Source organism: Podarcis muralis, chromosome Z (assembly GCF_964188315.1).
Source record: "Podarcis muralis chromosome Z, rPodMur119.hap1.1, whole genome shotgun sequence".
NCBI classification, from domain to species: domain Eukaryota; kingdom Metazoa; phylum Chordata; class Lepidosauria; order Squamata; family Lacertidae; genus Podarcis; species Podarcis muralis.
Window position 1 is genome coordinate 16,162,795 of NC_135673.1, and position 27,945 is coordinate 16,190,739.

Below are 27,945 nucleotides of genomic sequence, written 5' to 3' on the forward strand. Positions count from 1 at the left end.
CTCTGCTGCAAAGCCTTAGGATGCTGCACTGAGATTTGAGGAGCTTCACTTGACAGCTTGGCTCAATAAAATAAAATAAAATTCCCCTGGAGCATCAGTTGAGCCCACTCTTGGCGCCTGCGCAATCCCAGCACCAGACTACTGAATCCCCCCTCCTCCTTGCATGCGCCTTACTGCCGGGCGCATGCGCGCTTCCCAGGTGCTGTCAATTCCTCCCTGGGTCTCCTCCCTTTACTACTCTGAGAGCTACTCGCTTGATTTTGCTGCCGCTGCCGCTGCTTTGGCCATTTTGCTCTGGAGGCAGCAATGAGGTGGTAGCAACAATAGCCACGAGAGGAGGCAACCCAGCAAGCAATCAAATCAAGGGCACAAAGCTCTATTATTGTTGCTATATTGTAGTTTTGCAAGCTTATGCTATTTTTGCAAGCGGTTTGGAGGGGTGCTGGCCTCGCTTTTGGGGTGGCAGGCGCAGGACGAGGGGGTGTGGACCCCCCGGCGTTGAATATCGCACCCAGGGCCGGCCCCCTAGCCCACCCGTCGCCGGAGCCATGAGTTGGGGCACGGAGCTTTGGGTAAGTAGAAGCAGCAGCAAGAGGAAGAAATGGGTTGGTGGTCGTGGAAGAGAGGCATGGATTTTTGCAGTGTGTGGGTGGGGGCTATTTCTATATGGCTGAGCAGCAGCATGTGGGGGAGAGGGATTGCATTATTCCTGTGCTGGGGGTGGGGGGCGACGAGCGCGTCACTTCATGCATGTCTCTCTCTCACTTACTCACACACACAAAATGCTGGGGGTTTGGATCTGCATGGAAAACTGCGATAAGGTTAGATACAGATAGGCATTCTATTAGAGTTCTAAATCTGCATAGGAAAACAGTGCAATAAAGTTAGGTCTTTATTCTATTGGCAATTTAAGTCTTCGTAGAAAATGGTGTGAGAAAGTTAACTCCTCCAAAAATAAAAGCCAACCTCCAGGTTTCGGCTAATATTCGACCTCCTAAGAGTAGACCCATTGGAAATAAGGGGTATAGTTAGTTTGGGTCTATTCATTTTAGTGGCTATACTATTGAATAGTATTGGAATGCAAAAGCCGGTCTTTCTATGGGTGGAAGCCAAGTAAGTCTTACATAGAGTAGACCCGTTAGAAATCAATGGACTTACGGTAGTGGTGGAGATTGGGTACAACCCCCTAATAACCACAAGGTTGGTTCCGCGCAGAGCAGACCCACTTGAAATCCGTGTGCTTAAATTAGTCATGCTCGTTTTATTTCGAGGGGTCTACTCTTGAGGGGGGCTAACACTGGATACAAATCCTACGCAGTAAGATAACACAGCAGGTACCAGCAGCACACACACACAAAATATTAAGGCCAGTTACCCTAAGCTTTTGCCATAAATATGTCCCTGAGTGGGGCTGCAAAGGTATAAAATCAAAACATTAAATCAGGTAAATTAATTTGCAAGCAGAGGACCAGGGGAAGTATTTAAAACAAACACTAAAATATATTGATTGCAGTGAGTCTACTCTGAGTAAGTCCTTAGATCTCAACAGTAGTTATCTCTGCTCGCCTCTCTACACGCCTTATTCTCTGCCGCCTGAAAATAACGGTTTTCCTCCTCGTGTTCCCTCCTCTGCAATGTAGTGTTTACTAGCTCCTTTTTTCTTTTTTTTCCTTTTTTACAAAAAACCCCCAGATGTTTCCACAGTTGAGAAAGGGGAGGGGAAGAGATAGCCAGTGAATGAGTATGTGCACACATGTCCGTATTAATTATATGCATAATTAATAATTGCCCTCTGGAATGTCATAATGAGTACTGTCGTTAAAAGAACCCAAGCGCTGCATCAAACTATTCGGAGTAGACCCATTGGAATGTAAGGACTTGAGTTGTTCCTATCACGAGAGATTTCAATAGGTCTACTCCGCGTAGGACTAACATTGGCTGCAACCCCCTCCTCCTTCTCCCCTCCCCCCCTCAAAAATATTGCAGCGTTGGTGAAGGTTTGTGAGAGGAGCAAGTGACGTTTCCTATTTAAAAAATAATCATTTGTATTTCTCAACTTGAGGAAGGAAATCTGTGTCATTGCTGTGTTCACCCCCAAGACTGCAATGGAGAGAGGAGAAGGGGGGGGGGAGGAAAGAGGAGGTGTGTTTTATGTCCATGATAAAACAGTTTCCTGGGAGAGGAGTCCTGGTGGTCTCAGCAAAGAAAAGGAAATAATGCATTTCTTTTTAAAGGATTTAAGGCTGGGGGAACAAGGTCAGAAATTGGGATCTTCCTTTCTGATGTGTTTTTGCCTTTCTGTTGCAAGGGTTTTTGGATAGCTCAGTTGGTTAGAGAGCAAAAAAGGCAGGCAGTGGCTTTCATGTACAAAATGATCCAGCTTCAAGTACCCTTATAAGAGAGAAAACAGGCTGTGAGGAAACTGGTTTGGAATGGGAAGATCAGACTTGCAGGTTTCTATTTACCTGGTTTCTTGGGACTTGGCAGCTGATCTTGGGAAGTTAGGTTGCACCCTTTTCTTCCTCTCACCCTAGAATCCAAGATTTGTAGAGTTGGAAGGAACCCCAGGGGTCATCTAGGCCAACCCCCCTGCATAAGCAGCAAAAGGTCTCTGCCCATAAACAGCTTCTTCACCACTAACACTGCCACCCCCAGTGCCTTTTATCTGCCCTACAATGGGGGTGGAGAGACCCACTGGCCATGGGACTAACTTGAGGCAGTCACAGCAATTTCTTACTTTGGTCTACCTTGCAAGGTGATTGTGAAGATAGAATGGGGGGGGCAGGTCCCGCTTTGGGGCTTCCCATTGGGTGCATCTGCTTTGCCACTGTGAAAACAGGAGGCTGGACTAGACAGGGCTTTTGGGACCTGAAACAGCAGCTGGACTCTTCCTAAGTTCACTGTGATGGGCTCTTTGGAAAAAAGCAGAGGCGTAAATCCAAAAAACTTAAAAATAAGGTGGAAATTGGAGGTTGCATCCAGTGCAGTCAACCCATTGAAATTGATGGATGTGGTGAATTTAGGGTCGTAAATGTCAGTGGGTCTCCTCTGAGTAGAACTTGGATGGATTAAACCCAGGATTTTTTTAAAAAAGCAATGCTTAGACATGCCGGCCTTCGAAGATTCAGCTGTGGGTGTGTGTGGGCGTGCGCACATGGACGTATGCGTGTTGGGTGTGCCCTGAGGCTACATTCTGAGACCATTGCAAGCCTTTGTATGAATTAAAGCTCAGTTTGCATAATCAGAATAACAAGTAGCCTTAGAATCAAAGAGTCAGAAGGGACTCCTAGGGTCATCTAGTCCAACCCCCCTGCAATGCAGGAATAACGGCTATTAGTAGCCTTATCAGAAAAATTCACTGAGGATATTTACCCTGGTCTTTGACACCCATGATAAATATTTTTAAGACCCACCACTGTTCTTGTGATTTGTTTTAAACTGCTTGGGGAAGATAATAATTTGAATTAATAATAATAATACCCCCTTTTTAAAGTCATCTAAGCCAATGGGCCATTTCAGCATTTTGTGGCAGTGAGTTCCATCAGTTAACATTGCAATTTTGTTTAAAAAATGTGTGTGTGTGGAGGAATACAATTTGTACTGAGTCGCCAACCTTTCAGCTTCACTGTATGACCCTGTTAGGTTCTGATATTGTGCAAAGGGGAGGGGAAGCTTCTCTCTAACCACTTCCTCCAACACTCTGCAAACCTAGACTCCTGCCCTTGGGAATCTGCTTGCAATGCCCCCCCAAGCTGGCTGCCATCTTTGCAGCACTCCCTATGGCCTATAGCTGACCACAGTCAGCTAGATCAATTGCAGGGTTTGTGTTATCTATGGCCCAGGTGTGCTTCCGCAGTTTGGACCTTTAACAAGCCATGCTTGAGCTTATCTTGGTTTTTGGAAGACCTGGAGGCAGGTCCCTTAGAGCAGTGTTCCAAAAAAAGGATGAAGAGTTTTGCAACAGGGATGGGGAAGCTCAATCTCAGGGGCCTAGTGCGGCCCCCTGGACCTCTCTGTCTGGCCCTAATAATTTTCTCCAAGCCACAGCCCATACCATTTCACCCTCCTTCATTTTATTTTGCCCTTGAACTCTGTCATTGCCTCCTGCTTGGATGGCGGTAGATGTCAGAATGAAGGCTGCTATAGAAAAGTGAAATACACATCCATTGCTCTGCCCTCTTTGGCCTTGGACTCCACCCACCAACATGTGGCCGCTGGAAGGTTGCCTGAGAAGAAAATGTGGCCCTTGGTCTGACACATGTTTTCTACACTCGTTTTTGTTTTTTACACACTGGAAGAACACACTGGATTTATGAGCTGAGCATTGTGGGGAATGGCAGAGCAGAACTGTATTAGAGTTTCCTCTTTTGACAAGCAGGTTGGGATTTGTGGGTGCACCAAATAGCTTAATGATAGGTGTTTTAGCTGCGGAGAGCTGGCCAAAGGGAATTTGAGCTGGAGGCCAAGGATGGCATGGCGTTAGCGGGCCTTGTGGCTTACAAGACACAGCAGGATTTCGGAGTTGTGGATGAGTGCCACAATTGCTCCTGAGGCGAAAATGCATTTACTGAATAACTCTGGAAATTGGTCGCGGTATCCCTGCATCCTTAACAGCCATGCAGTTTCAGGGCCGGTCCAAGACATTTTGCTGTTTGAGGCAGATCAGAAAACGGCACCCACTACTGCTGCCACAGGCAACTGGAGGCATCCCAGGGAAGCCTCAACACACCGAAGCTGGCAGGGGAGCAAAAAGGAGGCCATTGAGGAACAAGGGGCAGCGACAGAGGAACTGTCCTGGGATGGCAGCTCCTATCAGCAGCCAAAGGAGAAATGAAGGCAGGCGAGGATGCCCTTCTCTTTCCAGTTATGCCGCCCCTCTCAGCTGTCCTCAGCCTGTGCCTGAGGCAAGTGCCTCAGTGAAGCTAATGGGTGGGTCGGCCCTGAGTAGTTTGGTCTACAGGTTGATTTGACATGTTGCTGCAGGAGAGACGATAGGCTTCATTTTCCAGGTGAAACAGCTAATTACAAACTTGTCTGTCTCTTTGGAAATTTCTGTGGTGTGATTCTATACACATGGATGATGCTATGTCTGGCTGTCATTATTGGCTGTTGGGTTGCATGGGACAATCTGGGTCAGGGGATGCAGTGAACTCCATGCTTGCCACAAGTAGCTGCTTTTTCTAACAATGTCCCTGGGAGGCAGGACAGACACTTAGACTCTTGGGATGGAGATGCCCTCAGTAGGAGGGCATCTGCTTTGTGTGCAGAACCTGCTAGGCTCAATTCCCATTGGCATATCTAGGTGACGTTGGGAACGTTCCCTGCATGCAGTCCTCAAGAGCTGCTGCCAGTCAGTGTGGACAGTACTGAGCTAGACAGCTTCCTACATTTTGGCTCATTTAGAATTTTAATGACAGCCTAGCATAAGACAGCTTCCTGCGTTCCTAAACCAGTTTTGGGAATTGCAGCCCTCCATGAAACTGTCGGGATCTCGGGTTGTGAATTCTTGATGCAGAGCAGTCCTGAAGCTTTGGACAGGCTGGTTCAGCATCAGCAGAGGGCCCAAGCACCTTATGCCTATTACAGAAAAGCTTCAGGCAATATAGGAACAACATCCCTTTCCATGTATCGAGCAAGGCTTTCGCTTTGAGGAATACCCAACATTTGGCAAGAGTCTGTTCTAGTAAAGCTGAGGCAGGGTGGTGGGGCGGGGGAGAAGGATGATTGACATGTGCAGGCAGGATTTTGCAAAGCGGGGAGAGGTAAAATAAGCAGCTGTTTGCAAGTGAAAACAAATCTGAGGTGTTTTGTCCTAATCGAGTAGACTTGATAAGCACAATATGGTAGGAGCAGCTGGGAGCTACATATGCCTTGCAGGCAGTGGGTGTTGACTGAGGTACTTATAATTAGAGAATTGTTAGGAGTTGGAAGAGACCACGAGGGTCATCTAGTCCAGCCCCCTGCAATGCTGGAATCTTTTGCCCAGCGTGAGGTTCAAACACATGACCCTGAGATTAAGAGCCTCATGCTATACTGACTGAGCAATGTAGGACTTCTGCATAATAATTTCAATCTGTACATTTTTTAAAAAAAGTTTCTAGTCCTCAAGGCTCAGGTACTTCTTCTGCAGGGGAATTTCAACTTGTGCATTAAAAAAAGTAAGTGTTTTGTCCTGAAGCTTTGAACACACAATGGGTATTTCAAACAGTCAGGAATGAAGTAAAAGGGCACCTTGTACTGAGAGTGTAAAAGGCTTTGGGCATGCTCAAAGGTGATAGTTTCAAAAAAGCTTTTTTTGTTTGTTTCTTTATTCACTTAGTAATATTTGTATCCCACCCTTCATTGAAAAAGATTTTGAGGTGGATCACATTCTGATAAAACAATACAAATGGACACGCTTTATAATCTCAAAATATTTTAAGAGTTGCCACGATCACAAAAACATATTTACTGTGAGGCTGGTAGCACTGAAATCTATTCTGATGTAGAGCGCTTTGTTCAATCCTTAATGTAAGATGGATCTCAATATTTTCAAAAGATGCTCAGCTTGCCAAAAAGGAAGTCAAGCATGTTTAACAGCAGAGAAACGTGTCTCCTAAAGGTGCTGTTTCTCGTTGCTGCAAAACTGTGACATCATTCTCAATGTCCTGCTTTACTACGGAACCTCTCCTTATTGAAATGCTTTTCAGCAGTTTGCTGGGGCTTCCTGAGATTAGCATTTTCCTCATTTAGATGTAGCCAGGAGGTAACGCATGCTGCTGTTGCAACAGATAAATCCAATATCGTGGAGGTAAACGTTTTGCAGAAAATGATAATCAGGAAGAGAGACTCAGAGTGCAAGACTTTCTGCTCTCCCCATTTCCTCTTGTGGTGTGCTGGCAACTTATATAGCCAAGCTGAATGCTTAATTCAACCCAATTCATGCACTTTATGTTCCATATGCTTATGGCTGCAGATTGCTACAAAGCGTATGAATTTAGGGTTGCCATTCTACCTGGTATTTTACCAGCCCATGGATAGTTTTCTATTTAAGTTACATTATAGTCCAAAAGCTATTCATCAGGCAATAAGGATTTATTTTAAGTTTTTGATGTGTGCTGAAACTCAGTCTAAGTTTGTTTTCTTAAAAAATGTATAACCACATCAGTTAACAAACATGGATTCATATGCTATAATGTCATTGTTTTATTTAAATAAATTGTTTAAATTGTTATTTAAGGAAATGATTATTTTTCTCCTTCCAATAAAGTACAGCAGAAAAGTTGCCCAAATATAAACAGTTAACTTATTAAACCTCACAATAATTTCATAATTATCTGTCTATGTATTTCTAATAGTATAACCAAATCAGTAATTTTTGACATGACTGTAAAAACTACTCTGAAAATTTATTACTCCAAAAATTAAACCTTCATCTGGTTGTAAATATTAAGATTATAGCAGCAGGAATGTCTTTCTGTACAAAAAATAAAATGATTTAAATCAAATCCACCCTGCCTGAGAGGTTCTTCCAGGTGCTGCCCCTGCATTGTGAGCACCTGTTCTGGGTCCATCCATATCAGACTTCAGCACACGGTGTATTTGTTTAGGGGAGAGCTTTTGAAATAGATATACCAACCATCACAGGCCCTACAATGGGCAGGTAAGGCCTTGGTGGTTGGCACTGAGCTACCACAGGGCCTTTTCTGTGGTGGCTCCCCAGTAATTGAATGCCCTCTCTAGCGAGATGCACCTGTCTCCATAATTATTAACTTTCAGGATGGATTTAAAAACATTCCTGGTTACCCAGGCATTTCATGCCTGAGGAATACTCATCCCTGGCTGGAAGGGTGGTTTTTTATTTACTGTAATTGCAGTTACAGTGTTTTTAGCTGTGACTCCCTTCACAGAGCTACAATTCTCAGAGTCCCCTGGGAAGAGGAATTGACCACTCTGGAACTATAGCTCTGGGAAGTGAGTAGGCACCTCTTGTTTAGCACCCTGAACAAACTACAGCTCCCAGGATTCTCTGAGGGAAGCCATGACTGCTTCAAATGGTATGATACTGCTTTAAATGTAAACAGCTATGACTTCCCTCAAAGAATCCTGGGAGCTGTAGTTTGTTAAGGCTGCTGAGAGATGTTAAGAGACCATGGTATTAGTCTCACAGAACTCACTCTGGGAACTATAGCTCTTGGAGGGGTAAAGGGGTCTCCTGACAATTCTCAGCACCCTTAACAAACTACACTTCCCAATATATTTTTTCGGGGGGGGGGGAGCTATGTTGGTTTAAAGTGGCATCATACTGTTTTTAAATGTACAGTCATACCTTGGGTTACAAACGCTGCGGGTTGCACATTTTCAGGTTGCAGAACGGGTTACTTCCGGGTTTTGGCGCATGCGCAGAAGTGCAAAATGATGTCATGTGTAGGAGCACCGAATCGCATCACGCGTGTGCGCAGATGCGGCACTTCAGACTGCGAACACTGCGGGTTGTGAACGTGCCTCCCACACAGATCACGTTCGCAACCCAAGGTATGACTGTATGGTGTGATTGTGGCTGGTGTTTTCATTTCCAAAATGGCAGCACTCCTCTCCCCAATTTTAGCAACAGTTTCATTGCTAACAGCAGGGATAGGCAACCTAAGGCCCGTGGGCCAGATGCGGCCCAATCGCCTTCTAAATCCAGTCTGCGGACGGTCTGGGAATCAGCGTGTTTTTACATGAGCAGAATGTGTGCTTTTATTTAAAATGCATCTCTGGGTTATTTGTGGGGCATAGGAATTCATTCATTTCCCCCCAAAAATATACTCCGGCCCACCACATGGTCTGAGGGACGGTGGACCGGCCCACAGCTGAAAAAGGTTGCTGACCCCTGTCTAACAGCTTCATAATTGGGGAGCAAAGCATGCTTCAACCACCCATTAGTGGACCATTTGCTTGTTTGTGTACTGTGGGTGGCATAGCACCCTCTGGTAGTAGCTGGTGCTTTATATAGCACTCCTCCTAATCTAAATTCATAACAGCAAGCATGACAGATTGTGTATGGATAGACTTTGCTTGGGGTTCATGCGATGCAATGACACATTATGTCGTTGTGTAGCTGGCTTTGGAGCAGGCGGGGGGAAACAGAGAATCCTAGAATGGTAGAGCTGGAGAGGACCATGATTGTCATCTAGTCCACCCCCTTGCAATGCAGGAATCTTTTTGCCCACCGTGGAACTTGAATCCATGACCCTGAGATTAAGAGTCTCATGCTCTACTGACTAAGCTAATCCCAACTGAATCAAAATGAAGGACTGAGCCAAAACATGTTCCCACAGTTCCCCATAGGCTCAGAAGCATGATCACACCTGGGGAACTCCAGATGCCAGTCCGGCGTTGGTGAAAACTGATGTGTGGATAATTCCGGTTATGGCCATGGTGGTGGGGCTGATGTAGTCCAAAACATCTGGAGGGCACCAGGTTGGAGAAGCCTAAGAGCCCACTCTGAAGGCTTCAAGAGAAACCTGTTTTGAGAATACATCTTCAGCGTAAAAACCGCAAAATCTGTTAGCCAAAATTCTGGAAATCCAAGAACCTGACATACATTCAGGAATGGTTAGGGGAGAAATATTAGACAGCGTAGAAATGGAAAGTTTGAGATCATTATCTGTGCTTTTAAAGCTGGGCACAGACTATCTTCTCAGTAAATGGATGGTATTCGACAGTAAATCGAATATCAGAATGCATCTGGTAAAAAAAAGAAAAGCTTGTTGGTCATTTGTTTTGCCATAGGAATTATATATTTTTTCTCTCCCGCTGAAAAGTCCCTTGTCCTGGCTCCACCCCCACCCCCCAGCAAAGAACTGTAGCTCAAAGCTCCAGGTTTTATTTTGGGGTCAGATCGGTATATAAGGCAAGTGACAGGTTTGCAGGAATCCGTTGGTGCCTGAGGAAGTTGTAGTTAAACGTGAGCTAAGGTGTTGAATCAACAAATGACAACCCCACCCCGCCACCACAGGGTGGACATAGCATTTAATAAGGCAAACTGCTGGAGTCCCTGCACCGAGCAGTCAAATGGGTGGTCCTTCGAGTGGGCTGACAGGGTGAGAACTGAGTGCCCCAGCACTAGGGTTTTCCTGGTGTAGGGGACAGGTGGGGTAAGGCCAGACACAGCATCATGTGTACTCTTGGCCCTGCTGGAATGGGCATATCTGAGGGTGCATCGGAGGGAGATCCTGACTACTTGCCTGCTCTCTCACTCGAGACATCACTGGGATCCTCCCCCGGAACAGACATCTCTTGAGGTTCGGTAGATCCTCCTGATCCAGTTCCCCCAGTTCTGGCCCTAATTATAAAGATCAGAATTACAGTACTCACCTTCAGAAAAGCTAAACCTCCAGTGTCTCTCTCTCTGCATGAGTCACTATTCTGGGGACTTTTCCTGATTGGAAGCAGGGAAGGCCCAGAGCCCTGAATTGTGGAGAGATGCAACAGGCAGCCTAACTTGACAGCAGTTGATAATTCTACTGCCATCGGGGCCATGGAATCAGTCCATTACATCCTACCTGAAGCCACAACATACCAGAGCTACTCATCGCCACAAGGCTGATAAACCTGACAAGGCCAGAGAATAATCTCATAGCAGCCTTTACATTTTAAACTAATTTCTTACACTCTCTGCCCACTTCCGGTTGTCTGACAGTGCCTTCAGTGTGCTCCTTCAAGCAGTTTTGAGAATTAACGGTGTTGAATCAATAATGATAAATGCTTGACGGTAGGCAGGGTGGTTTTTCCACTGCACCATTCATTTCCTCTTTGACACCTTTCTGATATTTGTTGGTGACATTACAGGTTTCGTAGTGAATAAGACATTCTTCACATGCATGGTCTTAAACACTGAAATGTGTTTAAATTCAGCTCGGTGTGGCCATTCTGCACTGCATCTGTCTTGCCGCAACTGCCGTTGGCTTTTTGGCATGTCTTGACCTTGATGCTAGCAGTGGAAGCAGAGGCACCTGCTAAGTTCTTGGCAGCTATCATCAGCTGAAACTGCATCTTTGCCTGCTTGCTTCTCTACTCTGAACGGATCAGCGAGGCAAGATCCTCCCTGAAGTGACGCGTTGAACCGAGTTCAGATCCTGCACCGGTTTTGCCTTTGTTTCTGCAACAGTTTTTAAGAGTTCTGGTCAAATGTCGTTCTGTTTCCTGAGCTGTCGTTGGCTATTACCAACGTGGATCTTTAAAAAGGTAAACGGTCCTTCCTCGTTTGTGACTGTGTCAGGGCAGAACCTCAGGTAACAGTGCAGTCATGGAATCATAGGATTGCAGAGTTGGAAGGGACCACGAGGATCATCTAGTCCAACCCCTTGCAATGCAGGACTCTCTCGTCTGTGTCGAGTCATCTGGCTGCCCTTCTTCAACAGAGTGCCAGCTGGGGATGATAGGAATTATGTTTATTTAGTTATTTTAAATATTTATATGCTGCTTTTTCCCATCTGGGTCTCCAAATACAAACATAAACTAAAACCTTCAAGGTAGCAATCATTGGTGCAAATTGGTGCCTCCAGGAATCAAAACTGTTTTAAACCCAAAGGCTGAAACTCAGCAGGGACAGTGCCTGTCTGACTTCTAGTGGGAGGGAGTTCCATAGTGTTATGGCCACTTCACTGAAGGGGTGACTCCTTGTGCTTCTGGTTCATGTGGGGAGGGGGCTGGCTAATAATTAGGGATGGAAGAATTGTCAAATTTGGTTTGGCTCATTTTCCCAGTCTTAAATTCAGTTATTCACACTTTGCAGCAATTTATTTATTTGTTTTAAATCATCATGAAAATTCAACAGTATTTTGGCGCAGATTTGGACTAATGTTCCCATTTTTTAGCCAACTTCCGTAATATAGTTCATTTTTAACTGTTATTTTCACTAATAACTTCATTTTTATGCACACTTTCCCCCAATATATGCATTTCTGTAAACATCGGTTGGAGAACCTCGTTTCAAAATTTGTATAAATGCAAATTTCAAAAGATGTCTTTGCATCGGTTATCATAAAGTTCTGGAAAGTGCAAATTTGGAAATGTACGCCTGTATAGGGAAGGCACCTGCCTGATGTCAAGAGGCAGGGAGTTCCGAAGTGTAGGTGCTACCACACTAGAAGATTGATTGATAAATGTGGAATGAATATTATGAATATGACATCTATAACCGTGCCAGTTCTGCATATTGGTGTAGTGGGGCAGGGGTGTGTGTGTGTGAAGGTGATCTCACCTTAAGATTTTTTTTTGTCAGCATTTTAGAGCTCGCCTGATATACTGTACTTATTTTATGTATGGAATTTCTGCATTATGTACATTTTTGCAAGCAGATTTCCTTTATGGCACACATCGCCTAGGGTGAGTCCTGAGGGCCACATACAGACCTGAGGTTCCAACTCGCGGTGTAGAAAATACTGAGCTGGATGGACCAATGGTCTGACCTCATAAATTCTTCCCAAAGTTTAATTTTACCACCTCAGTGGTCTTAGAAGCTTCTGAAAATTGTAATCCTGTATTTGTATTATGATTATTTTATTCTGCTTCTGAACCGGGTACCGATTTCAGCTATTGTTACTGGCTCATTTTAAGTGTGGTTATTCTCTGGCCTGGTAACTTTCCTGAGTCAAAAACCTCTTGCAGGCCTCTCAAGTCTTGACATATTCAAATCTCCAGAAGCGTCCTCCACCCTTAGCTCGCTGCGGGGAACTGAGGGAGGCAGGAAGTGGTGGCTACCAGAACCCTCTTTTCATGTTTTTTTTGTATGCAAGGGTGTTTTCAAGAAAGGAAGCTATTTCTGTTGTTGCCACTGCTGTCTTTGTCCCTCATCTCATCCCTCCAATTTCTGATGCTCAGGTATGAGAGATGATGCACTTGAAGTCAAAACACTGCAACCCACAGAACAACAACAAAAATAGCTGAGGAACAGAAAACAACCCTAAGAATTCCTCCTGAAAGGGGAAATTCTTTGTCAAGCATCTTCTTCTTTTTTGAGGGGAGGAGGGCAGAGGAGTAGTCTACTAGCTAAGAGAGGTGTGTAGGTGTTGCATAGCAGCCGGGCAGAGTGGCAGGATGTTTTTCAGGGTAGCATGTGCCATTCTGAGAGAGTTTTCCTCCACATGGTTGAATGTCTCTCTGCTCTGCACAAGGCCAGAACTAGGAGAGCCAAACCCTCTCTCCTCAAATTTATGTGTTCTTTTTGTTCAGTTTGCTCAGTTGAGTGTTATCCAGACTTTTCTCTCTGGACTGCGTTGCTTGAGTGACTTCTCTGACATGCGTATGCCTGGCAACTCCCTGCTTGCTTCTTACCTCTGGCCATGCCCACCAGTGGCATATGCCAAGGGCAGACTTTGTTAATATGACACCCTGAGCAAGGACAAAATTTGGCGCCCCCCTAAATATTTCTTAATTTCAGGCCCTTCACCCTCTCACCTTCCATTCTGCGCATGCGCAGCAATGCAATCACCCATCTGATTGAGGCCTAACTTTGAGTATGTGTCTGTATAAAAATAGGCATTATTATTATTATTATTATTATTATTATTATTATTATTATTATTTTATTACATGCTCCCTTGGTTCAGTGCCCTGTGCAGGGGAACCACCTACAATACCCTAACTCCAGCACTGCATTCCTTCCCTCAATCCAGAATGTTGTTCATGAGGGGAAAGTCTCCCAAACCTTGTGCAATTTATTAATTAGGTTACCCTCAGGTAAATGGGCAGCAGGTTTTATATATAATATCTAAGTCACCGCTTAAGAGATTTTTGAGATGTTAAGTGATCTATATATGCTTTAGAATTTGATACACACACAAACACAATAACCTAGTCATAGACTCATATAACTGTAGATTTGGAAAGGTGGTGAAAGTTTGAGAATCCCTGACAGGAGAGCGTGAGAGAGAGAGAGAGACATATACACACACACCAGTTCTTTCTCTCTCCCCCCCCCCCCAGCTGTTTTACATGTATTATTTCATTGAAAATTGCTTTGCGATGTCTCATGGGAAGTGATTCATGAATGTAATCAGTAACAATAATATTTAGGCCTCTATTTGGTAAACGGAAGGATGGACTGACCAGCTTGGCTTATGTCTCCTGCTGGAAAGACTGGCTCCGCAGTATTAAGGTGCAGGGGAGGGGGTCAAGCAGCAGTTATCTTGGAAGAGGGAGCTTTTTTCTGGGCTCAATTACCATCTTGGGTTAACAGCCCTTGGCTAAGCCTTTGGGCCACCAGCTTCTCTAGCCAGTAATAATCCCTAGGAAATTCCCTGTGGATTAGTCTTGATGTGTTTAAATTACAGTTCTCACATTGATAGGAGCTCAGTTGTTGTTGGGGTGTGTGTGTTGAAGCAGGCTTATTCAGTGTCTGGTTTTTGTCTTGCAAACTTCTTGCAAACGTGCTTCCTGCATGTAGAAGACTGGTTCAGGAGGGAGGGTGCAGTGGACTACAATGTTGATTCCTCTCATTCCCATTTTCTGCATGCAGGGATTTGAATAGTGTGGAGGATCATTCAAAGATGGGATTCCCACAAACTGTAGTGGTACAGTCTAGGAAGGATTCTAGCAAAAAATGTCACCTCTTAACCCATTTCTAAATATTGTTGTTGATAGAGTGGAATGCATTTTCCTTTTGAATCAGGGCCTCTTAGATTTGGTGGGGTTTGATGAAAGGCGTGTAGGGCCTATTTAGACTGTTAGTAGCTGCTTGCAACAATGGCTATGTTCTTCTTCCACTGTCCGAGGCTGTATGGTCTCTGAACACCAGTTCCTGAGAATCGTAAGTGGGGAGAGTGTTGCTATTGAACTCCTATCCTGCTTGCTCTGACCTGCAGGGATCTTCTTAGCCAAGCCAGCTAAGAATGGAGCTTCCATCCTCAAATGCAGTCTGAGCAACAACTATTGCATTGATGTCCTACTTGAGAGTTTCCCATTGGGACATCTCATTGGCCACTGTGAGAACAGGATGCTGGACTAGATGGCCTCCCCTTGGCCTGATTCAGCAACCAGACACTGTGGTGTAGTGTGGTGTAATGGTTAAGAGCGGTAGTCTCGTAATCTGGTGAACCAGGTTCGCATCCCCGCTCCTCCACATGCAGCTGCTGGGTGACCTTGGGCCAGTCACACTTCTTTGAAGTCTCTCAGCCCCACTCACCTCACAGAGTGTTTGTTGTGGGGGAGGAAGGGAAAAGAGAATGTTAGTCGCTTTGAGACTCCTTAAAGGGAGTGAAAGGTGGGATATCAAATCCAAACTCCTCTTCTTCTTTGTGTTCTTTATTGCCCTGATTTGAAGGGTTTTGAGATCTTGCAAGAATGGTCTGCGTAAGCTGTGTTTTTGTTTTAGGTGGACATGTTTTCTTTTGCCTCAAGTGCAATAGGAGAAAATGGCTTCTCTCCCCAGAACTGCGTTGGCACTATACATCTCCAGTTCTTCTTTGAAAACTATAGCCTACAATCCATTTAGTTTGCCTACACTGCAGGGGTGGCTGGCGACCCTCAGGACTGGCTGATTAAATATATCATTTAATAATATGAATGAATCAGACTGAAGACCTATTAATCTGGTGACGAACCAGATGCTTCCTTGGAGAAAACCACAAGAAAGTGGATATGTAAGCAAGTAGAGGGTGCCCCCCCCCCATTCGTTCCACATACCAACCCCCCTTCCCTGTCTCAGTTTTCCTCCCCACAGAATTTCTGTCCTCCTCACTTTGTCTGGGCCCTGCATCTCTGTCCTTCAGAACCCATTTCCTCTCCATGCCTTGCCAGGGCTGCCTGATGGCCCAGCAGCTCATCACGCTATGTAGTTTGCAGCTCCACCTGTCTGTGGGTAAGCGAACTGCAGCATGACAACATCCTTATGATTTTATATTCCTTCCAGTAGCACCTTAAAGACCAATTAAGTTAGTTCTTGGTATGAGCTTTCGTGTGCATGCACACGAAAGCTCATACCAAGAACTAACTTAGTTGGTCTTTAAGGTGCTACTGGAAGGAATTTTTTTTTGTTTTGTTTTGACTATGGCAGACCAACACAGCTACCTATCTGTAAATTATTTTATATATTAGAGAGTGATATCAGGTGCCAAAGAGCATGTCAAAGAGGTGCATCTTCAGCATGCAATGGAAACTGCATAATGAAGGTGCCAGATGTACCTCTGTGGGGAGGGAATTCCACATCTTAGTGGCTGCCCCAGAGAATGCCCTCTCCTGGGCCACCCCGTCCCCCGAGCTTCAGAGGATGGTGGAGTGGTCAAAAGGGCCCCCTCTGATGATCTTGACAGAATGATGATGATGATGATGATGATTGTAATAGCACAGTCTTACGAAAAAAATGCCTTGAACTTCCATCTGTTTAGGAAATGGGTGAGCAAAATGATGTTAGACACTCTCCCCCCCCCCCCTTCCCCAGTTCTGAAATATTTTCCTTTTATCTGGAAAACCTAGCCCTGGAGAAACTGATCTGTTGGAGGGGGGTTGTGCTCATTCCCATTCAAGCAGAGGGAGTATTAATGTCCCTTAAGGGCATGTTTGTTGCTCCTTAGATCTCTTAGCTGGGGTAGTTTTATTTGGGGGTGGGGTTGCTTCTTTTAATACCTTTGGTTTACCAAAGTGTGGAGACGATGGCCCTGTGCTGCACCCCACCCCAAGCTTCTCTGAGGTACTGGGGCGACATTAAAATGGTTTGTGCCTTCATGGGCAAGCTGTAATTAACTCCGAGGTTTCACTCAGGTAAAGATGGTGGTGGTGCAGGTCTAGTGTTTAAAAAATAAATCAACCCACAAATGAAAGAGGGGGAGAGGGAGGGAAGAAAGCCTGGGGGGTAGGAACAGTTTGTAGGTCATGCTGCATTTTCATCTTTAGAAAAATGAGGGTTAGTGAGAGAAAGAACAAATCCACATAACAGCACTTACGTCGATACATCATGGATGTTCTCATTGTTCTGTTTCCCCATTTTCTGTAGCTGATCCCACAATAACTACTACGCACACAGTTTCTATGTACAAATAAAACAAGTATGAGCCGAGACCAAATCATGCATTTTAATGTGATGTTTTGTTTGATCCAAGTTTCTGGTCCTTAAGACTGCTTAAAAAAAGAGTAAAAATATGTAGGACGCATCTGTTGAGACCAAGTGGGGTGATTCATCATGAGATGTTCCTCTCCTCATGCAAATGGCACAGTCCAGTGTGTAAAATTTCTTCAGGTTGCAGGAGTCATTTCCTCTACTCTTCTACACAGTGTTGGGATAAAATTAAATGCACAATTTTCATTTTCTCTTTGCACACGCTGAACTGCACAACAACCCTGTTCTACCTTTCCCTGCACAAGTAAAAACTGTAAAAATATTTCTTCTTTGCTTTGTGAACCACTGGTGCACGTCGGGATCAGGTTATTTAAGGATTTGCTCTGCAAAAGAATAATCTGACAAAGAATGCTTTTGTTCATCTAAATCCTCTGGAGAAGAAAATCTCAGGAAGTTTGTGAAAATACAAACTACAAAGCACCATTTAGTTACTTTTTGTTGGAAAGCAAGACAGGTGTGTACATTGATATGATCCTCATACGGATCTTCAGGATTTCTTAAAGCACTTTTCATAAAGCCAACGGTCTGTTTTCTTTAGGAGTGTTAACTGGAGAAAGTTCAAGGAGGCAAGATGATAATGACCCCCCTTCTAGCATCCTTTTTTTGTTGTCCGTTAATTATGATTTGTGCTCCTGGTGTCAGGGCGTTAATATGCAATGCTGTTATCACCCACAAAAGCTTCTGGGTGAGCATAAGAAGAGTGCTGCTGGATCTGGCCAGCATCCTGTTGTCACAGTGACCAGCCTGATGCCCCCAATGAGAAGCCCCAAAACAGGCTCCAACCATGCAGGCCTCTTTTAAAGCCATCAAGGTTGGTGGGCATCACTGCTTCCTGTGGGAGCGGATTTCACTATTCTCTGCATGGAGAAGTCCTTCCCTTTGTCTGGTCTGAATGTTCCAGCGTTCAGCTTCCCTGGCTGTGCACGAGTCCCAGAGTTATGAGACAGGGAGGAAAACTTTTCTCCGCTCCATGCATAATTTTATAAACGTCTTATCTGTCATGTTGCCACTTACTCACCTTTTCTCTAAACTGAACAGTGCCAAATGTGCCAGCCTTTCCTCTCAGGGCAGTCCCTCCATCCCCTTGATCATTTTTAGCTTTCCAGAACAGAAGGTATTGTCTTACATCCCCAGCCTTGAGGGAGGGAAACAGCCTGAAGGTTGGGGAAAAGCTTTGGAAGGAATTGGTCCAGAGGGTTAGGCATCTCTTGTCTTGCGGGTGATGGATTCTCCACTGCATTCAGGTTAAACATCAGCAAAATGTGGAGTGGAGAAGTCATGTCAGCTTGGACTTCCGGGTTGACGCGATCTGGAAATGGCGGATTCCCTCCGAGCTCCGGAGGGAACCGGCTCCACTGAGGATGGGTCTTTGCCGCGCCGGCGACGCGGGGACCCTTAAAAACCGCAGGCGCGAAAGCCTGCGGACTGAAGACTCGGCGGGTGCCTTAAGCGCCCCCCCTGATTCGCAAAGAGCCTTTTTAAAGGCTGCGGAGGGGATACGGGGGTGGCGTGGCACTGAGAGTCGATCGCTACCTCGGTGGAGTGAAGCCGCGAGCCAGGACCAGAGAGCGCTGACTTCCTTCCTTGAAAATTTGGACTGAAAGAATTACCCGTGAGTAAGACGGATTGGGACTATATAAAAATTTTACCTTGAATTGGAGACGATCGGGGGGTGTGCTAAAAGGAAGTCCGCACCCCCCCTCTTGCAGACGATCTAAGCAACGGCATAAGAGCTAAGCTGGAGAGCCTACCCCTGGTGGGGTGAGTTAAAAAGGACACTAGCTTCCAAGATTTAACTAAAGGAAATTTTGGGCTGGAGAGTGGAGTTTTGGGAACCTTCTTTTTGTTTTAAACAACCCCCCCTCCCGGGCCCGGGAACGTCCTGCTTTGGTGCCTGTGTAAGAGCTGCGGAGTTTGACAGCTGTCAAAGCTGTCAAACGGTCGGTTTAAAGTGCAAAAAGTGTCATCTCTGGACTAAGACGAGTTACAATTGAGTTAAAATCGTTGGAAACAAAGTAATAATAATTAGTGAAAGGATTGTTGGTGAAAAGGCTAATAAGTAACCAGATTCCCCCTAGGGGGAACTCTGTGAAACTACAATGGATACAATGGCTGTGGAAGGAAAGCTACTGGTGGAAATTGAAAGGATGTTTCAACTGGTGGGAACTCTACAAGAGCAGAGTTTGGCCATGAATAAACAGCTTGAGACTATGACCTTGGGAATAGGCAACTCTGCTCTTGGTATTGAGGACCTCAACGAGAAAGAATTCACAGCTGAATGGGAAACAATACCTACAGAGCTGGAAGAGACTAAACAACAAGAAAAAGAAGAAGTAACCCTGGGAAGTAAAAACCAAAAGTTGACATCTGCGGAATATAAGCAAGGAAACGCTGGGAACATATCTACTACAAGTCTGCGAAAGATACAGAAGAAGAAGAAGGGGGCCCCGGGACAAAATGGAATACAGAAACCTAAAATAAAGAAATATGCTTGGGGCCTCCGTTGGGACTTTGATCTTGAAGAGATAGACTTTGTGGAAATTCTTCAGCAGTTACCTTTGAACCCTCTTGTGGGAAGAGGAAACACTTTGATGGTGAAAGAACTTTTCCCAGACTTGATGATTGACATAAAGGACTACCAACGGGACAGGCGGAGAGGGACTGAGAGGGATTTGAAAGCCTCGGACGTGAGGAACCCAGGCTGAGAAACTCGATCTTGGACTTTTATTGGGAAGGGACAAAAACCGGGGATGGGAGGGAGGGAAGAAGAGACTCTTAAAAACTCTTAAGACTTTTAGGTTTGGTTAATATGACTCTTAATTAAGATAAAATGAAAATCGATGGAAGAGAACTTAAGTCCAACTTAGGAAAATTAATTTTTATTACAAAACAAGGTGATGAATAACATTGTTAAGAGGAGAAAACCAACTTGCTGATATAATCTTGAAACTGGGATGCACGAGGGGAGGTGGGGGGAAGTCAGGGAACAAGTTTATGAAACGGGGATTGGTTGATTTTATACATGTTTTTGTCTTTGTCTTTTTCTTTTTTCTTTTTTTTATTTTTTTCCTTTGAGTATGTTTTGTCTTTATAAAACCAGAAAACCAAATAAAAATTTTATTAAAAAAAAAAAAAAAAAAAGAAGTCATGTCAGCTTAGTGCCTGAACTTGCGATTTCCTGCAAAGATCTGATCTCTTCCCCCCTCTGATATTTCCTGTCCACCCTCAGATTTTGTGTGCATTTGTCCTGTTCCGTTCTTGCAGGGGAGCCTGCAGGGCTAGTGTTGCAGTCATCAGGCAGTGAGCAACTTCCTCCAATCAAGGTTGGCTGTGGCCTTTTGAGGCTCCTCTTCCTCCCCCCTGTTTTTCCTAGGCTCCACCCCCTTTTATAGAACCAGGGTCATTAAAGGGCCAATCCACCCCGTCCCACTTGCAGGCAGGCGCATGTTAGGTGTTCCTTGGCCGTCTCCTGGGAGCGTTCCCTGCAGAGTTGGACTGGTGAGGGTAGGTTAGGAGGACCCCAGTTCCCTAGGCCCAGGGATAAGATAATAGAATTGTAGAACTGTAGGGTTGAAAGTGACCCCAAGGGTCATCTAGTCCAATGCAGGAGTCTCAAATAGATCATACATGACAGATGGCCATCCAACCTCTACAGTGGTACCTCTAGTTACGAACTTAATTCGTTCCGGAGGTCCGTTCTTAACCTGAAACTGTTCTTAACGAGAGGCGTGCTTTCGCTAATGGGGCCTCTTGCTGCTGCTGCTGCTGCTGCGCCACCGGCACACGATTTCCGTTCTCATCCTGGGGCAAAGTTCTCAACTCGAGGTAACTCTTCTAGGTTAGCAGAGTTTGTAACCTGAAGTGTTTGTAACTTGAGGTACCACTGTACTTTAAAATCTCCCAGGAAGGAGAGTCTACCACTTCTGGAGGGAGTCTCTTCCACTGCCAAACTGCTCTTACCGATGTGCATGAGGATCCTGACTTACAGTCATACCTCAGGTTACAGACACTTCAGGTTGCGTTTTTTCTGGATACGAACCGCCAAAACCTGGAAGTACTGGAACGGGTTACTTCCGGGTTTCGGCGGTCGCGCATGCACAGAAGCGCCGAATCGCAACCCATGCATGTGCAGATGTGCCGCTGCGGGTTGCAAATGTGCATCCTGTATGGATCATGTTCGCAATCCGAGCGTCCACTGTAGTTGTATGGACCTTGATACTGTGGGATCTGGTCCATCTGCCCTTGGTCCCTCATGTCCCCATATTGGCTCTGCATCTTTTGATTCTGTGTCTCCATTGCTGCTGGACGCTGGAGGCCATTCAGACACTAGTGGAGGAAGGGAGGGGGAGCAAACTGCCCCCGGCAGCGTGATCCCGGTGGGGTGCCATTGAGGCTGACCCCCCGCCCGCACTGGGCGCCACGCCCCCAGGATGTGTGCCAGCCCCCCCCCCCCCCCCGGTACAGGAGCATGAAGCTCCACCACTGCATTCAGACCTTCTTGAACTTCTCTGCTCCAGTTGGTCAGTAGAAGGACTTATTAACTGAGAACTTGGATCTGAGTTTGCACATTTCCTCCTCCTTCCTGATCAGTTTTCTTTTTGTGCTGCATCTTTTTCTTTTTTTTAAGAGCTTAATTCTGACTCTGCAGCCACTGACTCTGCATCTCTTAGTTCGCTGTTGGACTCTGGGCTCATGACAACATTAGGGAATGGCTTTTTATACAGGGTTGTTGTGTTTTTTAAGTCTTGCTTCATTATTTATATTGTACATTGTCCTGTTGCAAACATGGTTGGAAAGAAAAGAGTTTGTCTTTCCATAGAGGCCCATGCTAGAGGCTTCATTAGTACCTCATTTACACTGCAATTTTTATAAATGAAAACAAAAACAACAGGTTGTACCCAATTCAGCCCTACACAGAGTAGGCCCACTGAAATTAATGGATTGAATTGAGCAATATTCATTGTTTTCAGTGCGTCTGCTCTGAAAGGTTGTACTGGCTGCAGCCCAAAGTAATTAAGCACACACTTAGGCAGATGGATAAGCATTTTTGCATACCTTTTATTATCCACAAGCTTTCAACACATTCCAAAATTAACCCTTTCTTTTCCTGTGATCAAAAGCCAAGTATTGCTGGGGAATTTCCAAATGGAATTGTTGGCATATTTCCTCCCCATTCGATTTAAATATAACTCCTATACAGTATGTTGTGCAGTATATGGTTTGTCAGGGTCCCCTTCGTATTCCCCCCCACCCCCGTTTTTTTACACTGCTGCATGCTGAAGGATACCATATGGCTGTCCTGGATCAACCATCCAAGTTTGACCTTAATCTGCAGTTAATATTTGTTTTTCGACAGATTTAACACAAATCTGGTTTTGACTTGGTGCATACAATAGAAATTTCTTTTTACTGTGCAGGCAGGGCTAGGCTTGGATTAGTACATATTTTTCTATGTGTCTCCTTTTTGCTCTGCCTATAAAAGGTTTTTTAGCTTCAGTTGTGTTGGATAGGGCTCTGGTTTTCAAACTAGGAACACAGGAAGCTGTCTTATATCCCATGAGACCATTGGTTTGTCTAGCTCAATATTTTCTACATTGTATGGAAAGCAGGTGCCACCTTTCCTTTCAAATAAAGTAAGGTTCTAGTCCTCGTTATTCCATATAAAGAGCTCAATTAAACAGGAACACAGTGAGCTGCCTTAGCCTGAGTCAGACCCCTCGTCCATCCAGCTCAGTATTGTCTGCACTGACTGGCAGTGGCTCTCTGGGGTTTGGGGCAGGGTGTTTTGCTCTGACCTACCTGGAGATGCAATTGGGGCATAAACCAGGGGCCTTCTGCATGCGAAGCAGATGCTCTACCGCTGAGCTGTGGTCCGTCCCCTAAATATAAAGTAAGATTCTAGTCTTCATGGTTTTAAGTGATGGGATGTTATAAATAAGAAGCTGGCTTGAGTCAAACCCTTGGTCCATGTAGCTCAGTATTGTCTACACTGACTGCCAGTAGCTCTCTGGGGGTTTCTGGAAGGGAGTCTCCCCCACAGTGTTCAAAATTTGCCAGGCACCAGGTGCGTTCCACACCTGGCTGTCTGCCACTTGCGACCAAGAGAAGATGCCAGGGCACCACCATCTGGAGGTGCATGCCTGGGGATCATTGGGTCCTGACTGTTTCCACACACAAACCCCATCCTGTAGAATTCCATCTGTGACATTTTATCTGCACAATCAGAATGGATTTCACGAAAACAAAAAGTTGTTTTGAAAAATACGACTTTTGAGACTTCTGGCCCCAATTTGGCACCTAGGTATTCCGTTTTGGCGACTGGTTTAAGGAGCCATTTGGTGCCTAGCTAATATATCTGAGTTTCTAGCACTGCTGTCCCAGTCCTGCCTGAAGATACCATTGGGGATTGAATCTGCAGAGCAGATACTCTACCACCGAGCCACAGCCCTTCCGTGTTCTGCCCTCCCTCCCTGCCCCTGGTGGCACTGAATTCCCTTTCATTGTCATCCCTGGCATGCCAGTTTTCGAGTACAGTGGTACCTTGGGTTAAGAACTTAATTCGTTCTGGAGGACTGTTCTTAACCTGACACACCACTTTAGCTAATGGGGCCTCCTGCCGCCGCCGCTGCACCACCGCTGCGTGATTTCTGTTCTCATCCTGAAGCAAAGTTCTTAACCCGAGGTACTATTTCTGGGTTAGCGGAGTCTGTAACCTGAAGTGTCTGTAACCCGAGGTACCACTGTACTCTGTTCTTCACAACTGGGGAGAGTTACTCCAGAGAGAGAGAGAATGTGAGTGATGTGTCTCCACCTGGCTCCGCTCCACAGCGACATAATATTCTTGCCCAGGATTAGGAAACCCTTTCTGTTCTGACGGCCGTATCCCCTTACATGCAACCTTCCAAGGGCCACAGTAGTAATAGACACATCATTGGAATGGGCAGGCTTATTTGGGGGCAAAATATACTTTTTTGGGGGGGGTGCTATAGGAAGACAATGCAAGTGAGATCAGCGGTTGGGGCGATTTTTATGACTTGAGGACCACATTCCGTTCTAAGTAACTTTCTTGGAGCCCATCTCAGTGGTGGGCAGGACCAGAGGCAAAAATGGGCCCAGCTACATATGCCAATTTTACTCCTGCACAGTAGGCTAGTTTCTGCAGTTAATTGCATGCCCAGGAAGCAGGAGGCATTAATGTCCAGGAACTATGTCCAGGAAGCAGGAGGCATCAATTATCAGGGTTCAATGACACATCCTCGCCAGGCAGAAACACTCACGGAAGATGCGTGAGTTATGGATTTTTACCCTGCCAATATGCATTAGCACTCTGGGCTTAAGTGTTTCTGAGGCATTTAGTTACAAATCTGAACTGATTCTCAGAACTGCTTTTGCTTGCTTCAGTGGTTTATAAAAGACACCAGATGGGTCATTGCTCAGTGGTAGGGCACCTGCCTTGCCTGCCCAAGGTCTTGGGTTCGATCCTTGGCATTTCCAGGTAGAGTTGAGAAAGACCTGTGCTTGAAAACATGAGAGAAAGAGAGCTGCTGCCAGTCAGAGTGGACAACCCTGGTCTACGTTGCCTGATTTGGTATAACGTGATGTGGTGTGCAAAGGCCTTTTAATTGCCACCTGCTACTTGTAATACGGGACACGAGTGGCGCTGTGGTCTAAACCACAAAGCCTAGGGTTTGCTGATCAGAAGGTCGGCGGTTCAAATCCCCGCAACGGGGCGAGCTCCTGTTGTTCGGTCCCAGCTCCTGCCAACCTAGCAGTTCAAAAGCACATCAAAGTGCAAGTAGATAAATAGGTACGGCTACGGCGGGAAGGTAAACGGTGTTTCCGTGTGCTGCTCTGGTTCGCCAGAAGTGGCTCAGTCATGCTGGCCACATGACCCGGCAGCTGTACACCGGCTTCCTCAGCCAATAAAGCGAGATGAGCGCCGCAACCCCAGAGTCATTCACAACTGGACCTTAATGGTCAGGGGTCCCTTTACCTTACTTGTAAGAACACCAGAGGAGCCTGGCGTAGAAGAGCCTGGCATTTGGGTTAACTCAAAGGGGGGGCCACCAAAGTCCAGCATCCTGTTTTCACACTGGCCAACCAGATGCCCCAGTGGGAAGCCTGCAAGCAAGACCTGAGTGCAACTGCAACTTGATGCTCCACCTTGTGATTCCTAGCAATTGCTACTCACAGGAATACACTCGTGCCAGGATATTTCCCACCCACTCAGAGCAACTTCTCCATTTCATAGGCAGTATGTCAACTAGGTTTCTAGGGTGGCAGCTGGAAGGCCTGTCCTGGCATCTAGGAAGCCTTTTCAATAGGGGAGAGCGGTCAGTTTGGAGAGCCTTTGAACCAGCGCTGTGCATTGTGAAGGGAGGCAAAACATCCTTGATTTTATACATGGACAATGAAAACTGCACACAATATGTAGTTTGGTTGCATTTTCTATAGCTGCAATAGGAAGCTATGATGAAACATCTCAGCAGGGAGCTGGGGGTGGAAAATAACTTTACAAGGCAAAAAAAGTGTGGTTGCTCTTTTCCACAGAGTGTAATGGAAGGAATTACCTCTAGGAAATAACCTGCTCTCCAGGACAATTTTTTTAAAAAACACTATTTGGGGGTTGGGGTTGGGGGGGGGGAGCTCACTCAATTTACAATACATAAAGGTAAAGGGACCCCGGACCATTAGGTCCAGTCGTGACCAACTCTGGAGTTGCGGCGTCCATCTCGCTTTATTGGCCGATGGAGCCGGCGTACAGCTTCCGGGTCATGTGGCCAGCATGACTTAAGCCGCTTCTGGCGAACCAGAACAGCACACGGAAATGCCGTTTCCCTTCCCGCTGGAGCAGTACCTAATTATCTACTTGCACTTGGACGTGCTTTCGAACTGCTAGGTTGGCAGGATCAGGGACTGAACGACGGGAGCTCACCCTGTTGCGGAGTTTCGAACTGCCGACCTTCTGATCGGCAAGCCCTAGGCTCTGTGGTTTAACCCACGGCGCCACCCACGTTGCTTGTAAATATGAAGGCAAGTTTTATGCAATGCACCAGAAGCAACACTCGACATGCCTGTTTAGTGAGGCTGGCCTGAGATTCTTTTAGAGTGGTGTTTTATCAATGGCTGTGGAAGCTACAACTCTGAAATAAGGCAGAGACTAAAACCTGAAGGTGGTCGAGCAGGATTGCCTGCCTATGCCCAGTGAACATAAGAAGAGCCTTTTTGGATCAGGCTAGTGGACTATGAAAGATCCTGAAAGATCTTCATTGGCTCCCAGTACGTATCTGAGCACAATTCAAAGTGTTGGTGCTTTAAAGCCCTAAACGGCCTCTGTCCAGTATACCTGAAGGAGCGTCTCCACCCCCATTGTTCTACCCAGACACTGAGGTCCAGCTCCGAGGGCCTTCTGGCAGTTCCCTCGCTGCAAGAAGCCGAGCTACAGGGAACCAGGCAGAGGGCCTTCTCGGTAGTGGTGCACGCCCTGTGGAATGCCCTCCCAGCAGATGTCAAGGCAATAAGCAAGTATTTTACTTCTAAAAGACAACTGAAGGTAGCCCTGTTTAGGGAAGTTTTTAATGTCTGATGCTGTCTTGTTTTTAATATTTGGTTGGAAGCCACCCAGAGTGGCTGGGGAAGCGCAGCCAGATGGGTGGGGTATAAATAATAAATTATTATTATTACTATTATTATTTAGTCCAGCATCCTATTCTCATAGCAACCAATCAGATGCCTCAATGGGAAGCCTGCAAGGAGGACCTGAGAACAGGAGCAACACACTCCCCACTTGTGATTCTCAGCAACTTTTATTCAGAGGCACACCACCTCCAATAGTGGAAGGAGAACACAGACGACATGGCTAGTGGCCATCAGATAGACTTATCCTCCACGAATTTGTCTAATCTTTTAAAGCCATCCAAGTTGTTGGGCTTCACTGCCACCTGTGAAGAAGTCCTTTATTTCATTTGTCTTGAATCCTCCCAACATTCAGCTTCATTGGATGTCTGTGAGTTTGGGTATTAAGAGAGGGGGAGGGGAAAAAATTCTCTGTCCACTTTCTCTGTGCCACGTATAATTTTGTAGACTGTCTATCATGCCTCCTCTTGCCTTTTCTCTAAACTAAAGCATCCATGGTATAATAATAATAATAATAATAATAATAATAATTTTATTTATACCCCACCCTCCCCAGCCAAGACTGGGCTCAGGGCGGCTAACACCAGGTATTAAAAACAATTGATTAAAATACAACTTAAAAACAACATTAAAATGAAGCCTCATTTTATGAGTGCACACATGTGCACACATATATGAGTGCACACGTGTGCTCCAGGGGAAAGATGCACATGAGCTGGGAGCCACAGTGAACAGCACAATGTCTAACTGTGGAATTAATTTTTGAAATTATCCCGATCAGGCTGGAATTCTGGATGAGTGGAACAGTGGGCGTTGGGCCAGCCTTGCGAATATCCCTACTAAAGTTACTAGCCTGTATAGTTAATTTGATAGTTTGTTAAGAAACTAGTAGCACAGAAATACAGACAGCTGACCGCTTAGCAAGGCTGGTGGAGCATGCAGGATCCACCTCATACCAAGTGTGTGGGCGACAGAGTGACCAGTCCTCCCTTGGCCAGCCTGCTTGTACTAGCCATAGAAGGAGCCAGCCCATTGAACTCACTGTTCCGCTGTGACTACCAGGCAAGCTGTTAAATTCAAGGCTGAAGTTGGAGGAGCCGTCTCACCCTGATCACTATATTGGACACTTTTGGACTGATTCCCACCAGCAAAACATTGACAATTGCCTCCCAGCAAATTCAGGTTGCAAAATTAAAATGGATTTGGGGCTCGTGTGTGATTAAACCCAC

The 27,945-nt window shown here is 45.6% G+C and overlaps 1 protein-coding gene across 23 annotated transcripts in view; it reads left to right on the forward strand.

Moving 5' to 3' along the window:
- Positions 1-229: 229 nt before the first annotated feature.
- Positions 230-27,945, forward strand: part of FNBP1 (formin binding protein 1) — a 118,488-nt gene continuing 90,772 nt past the window's right edge. For 7 of the 23 annotated variants that reach the window (XM_028714395.2, XM_028714400.2, XM_028714401.2 and 4 more), the window contains exon 1: positions 232-572. In XM_028714395.2, the coding sequence (XP_028570228.1) occupies positions 549-572 (24 nt within the window). In that variant the 5' untranslated portion in view covers positions 232-548. Of the gene's footprint in view, positions 573-27,945 lie in introns of all 23 variants that reach the window. The other 16 variants (XR_013391425.1, XM_028714396.2, XM_028714397.2 and 13 more) reach the window with 4 other exon arrangements.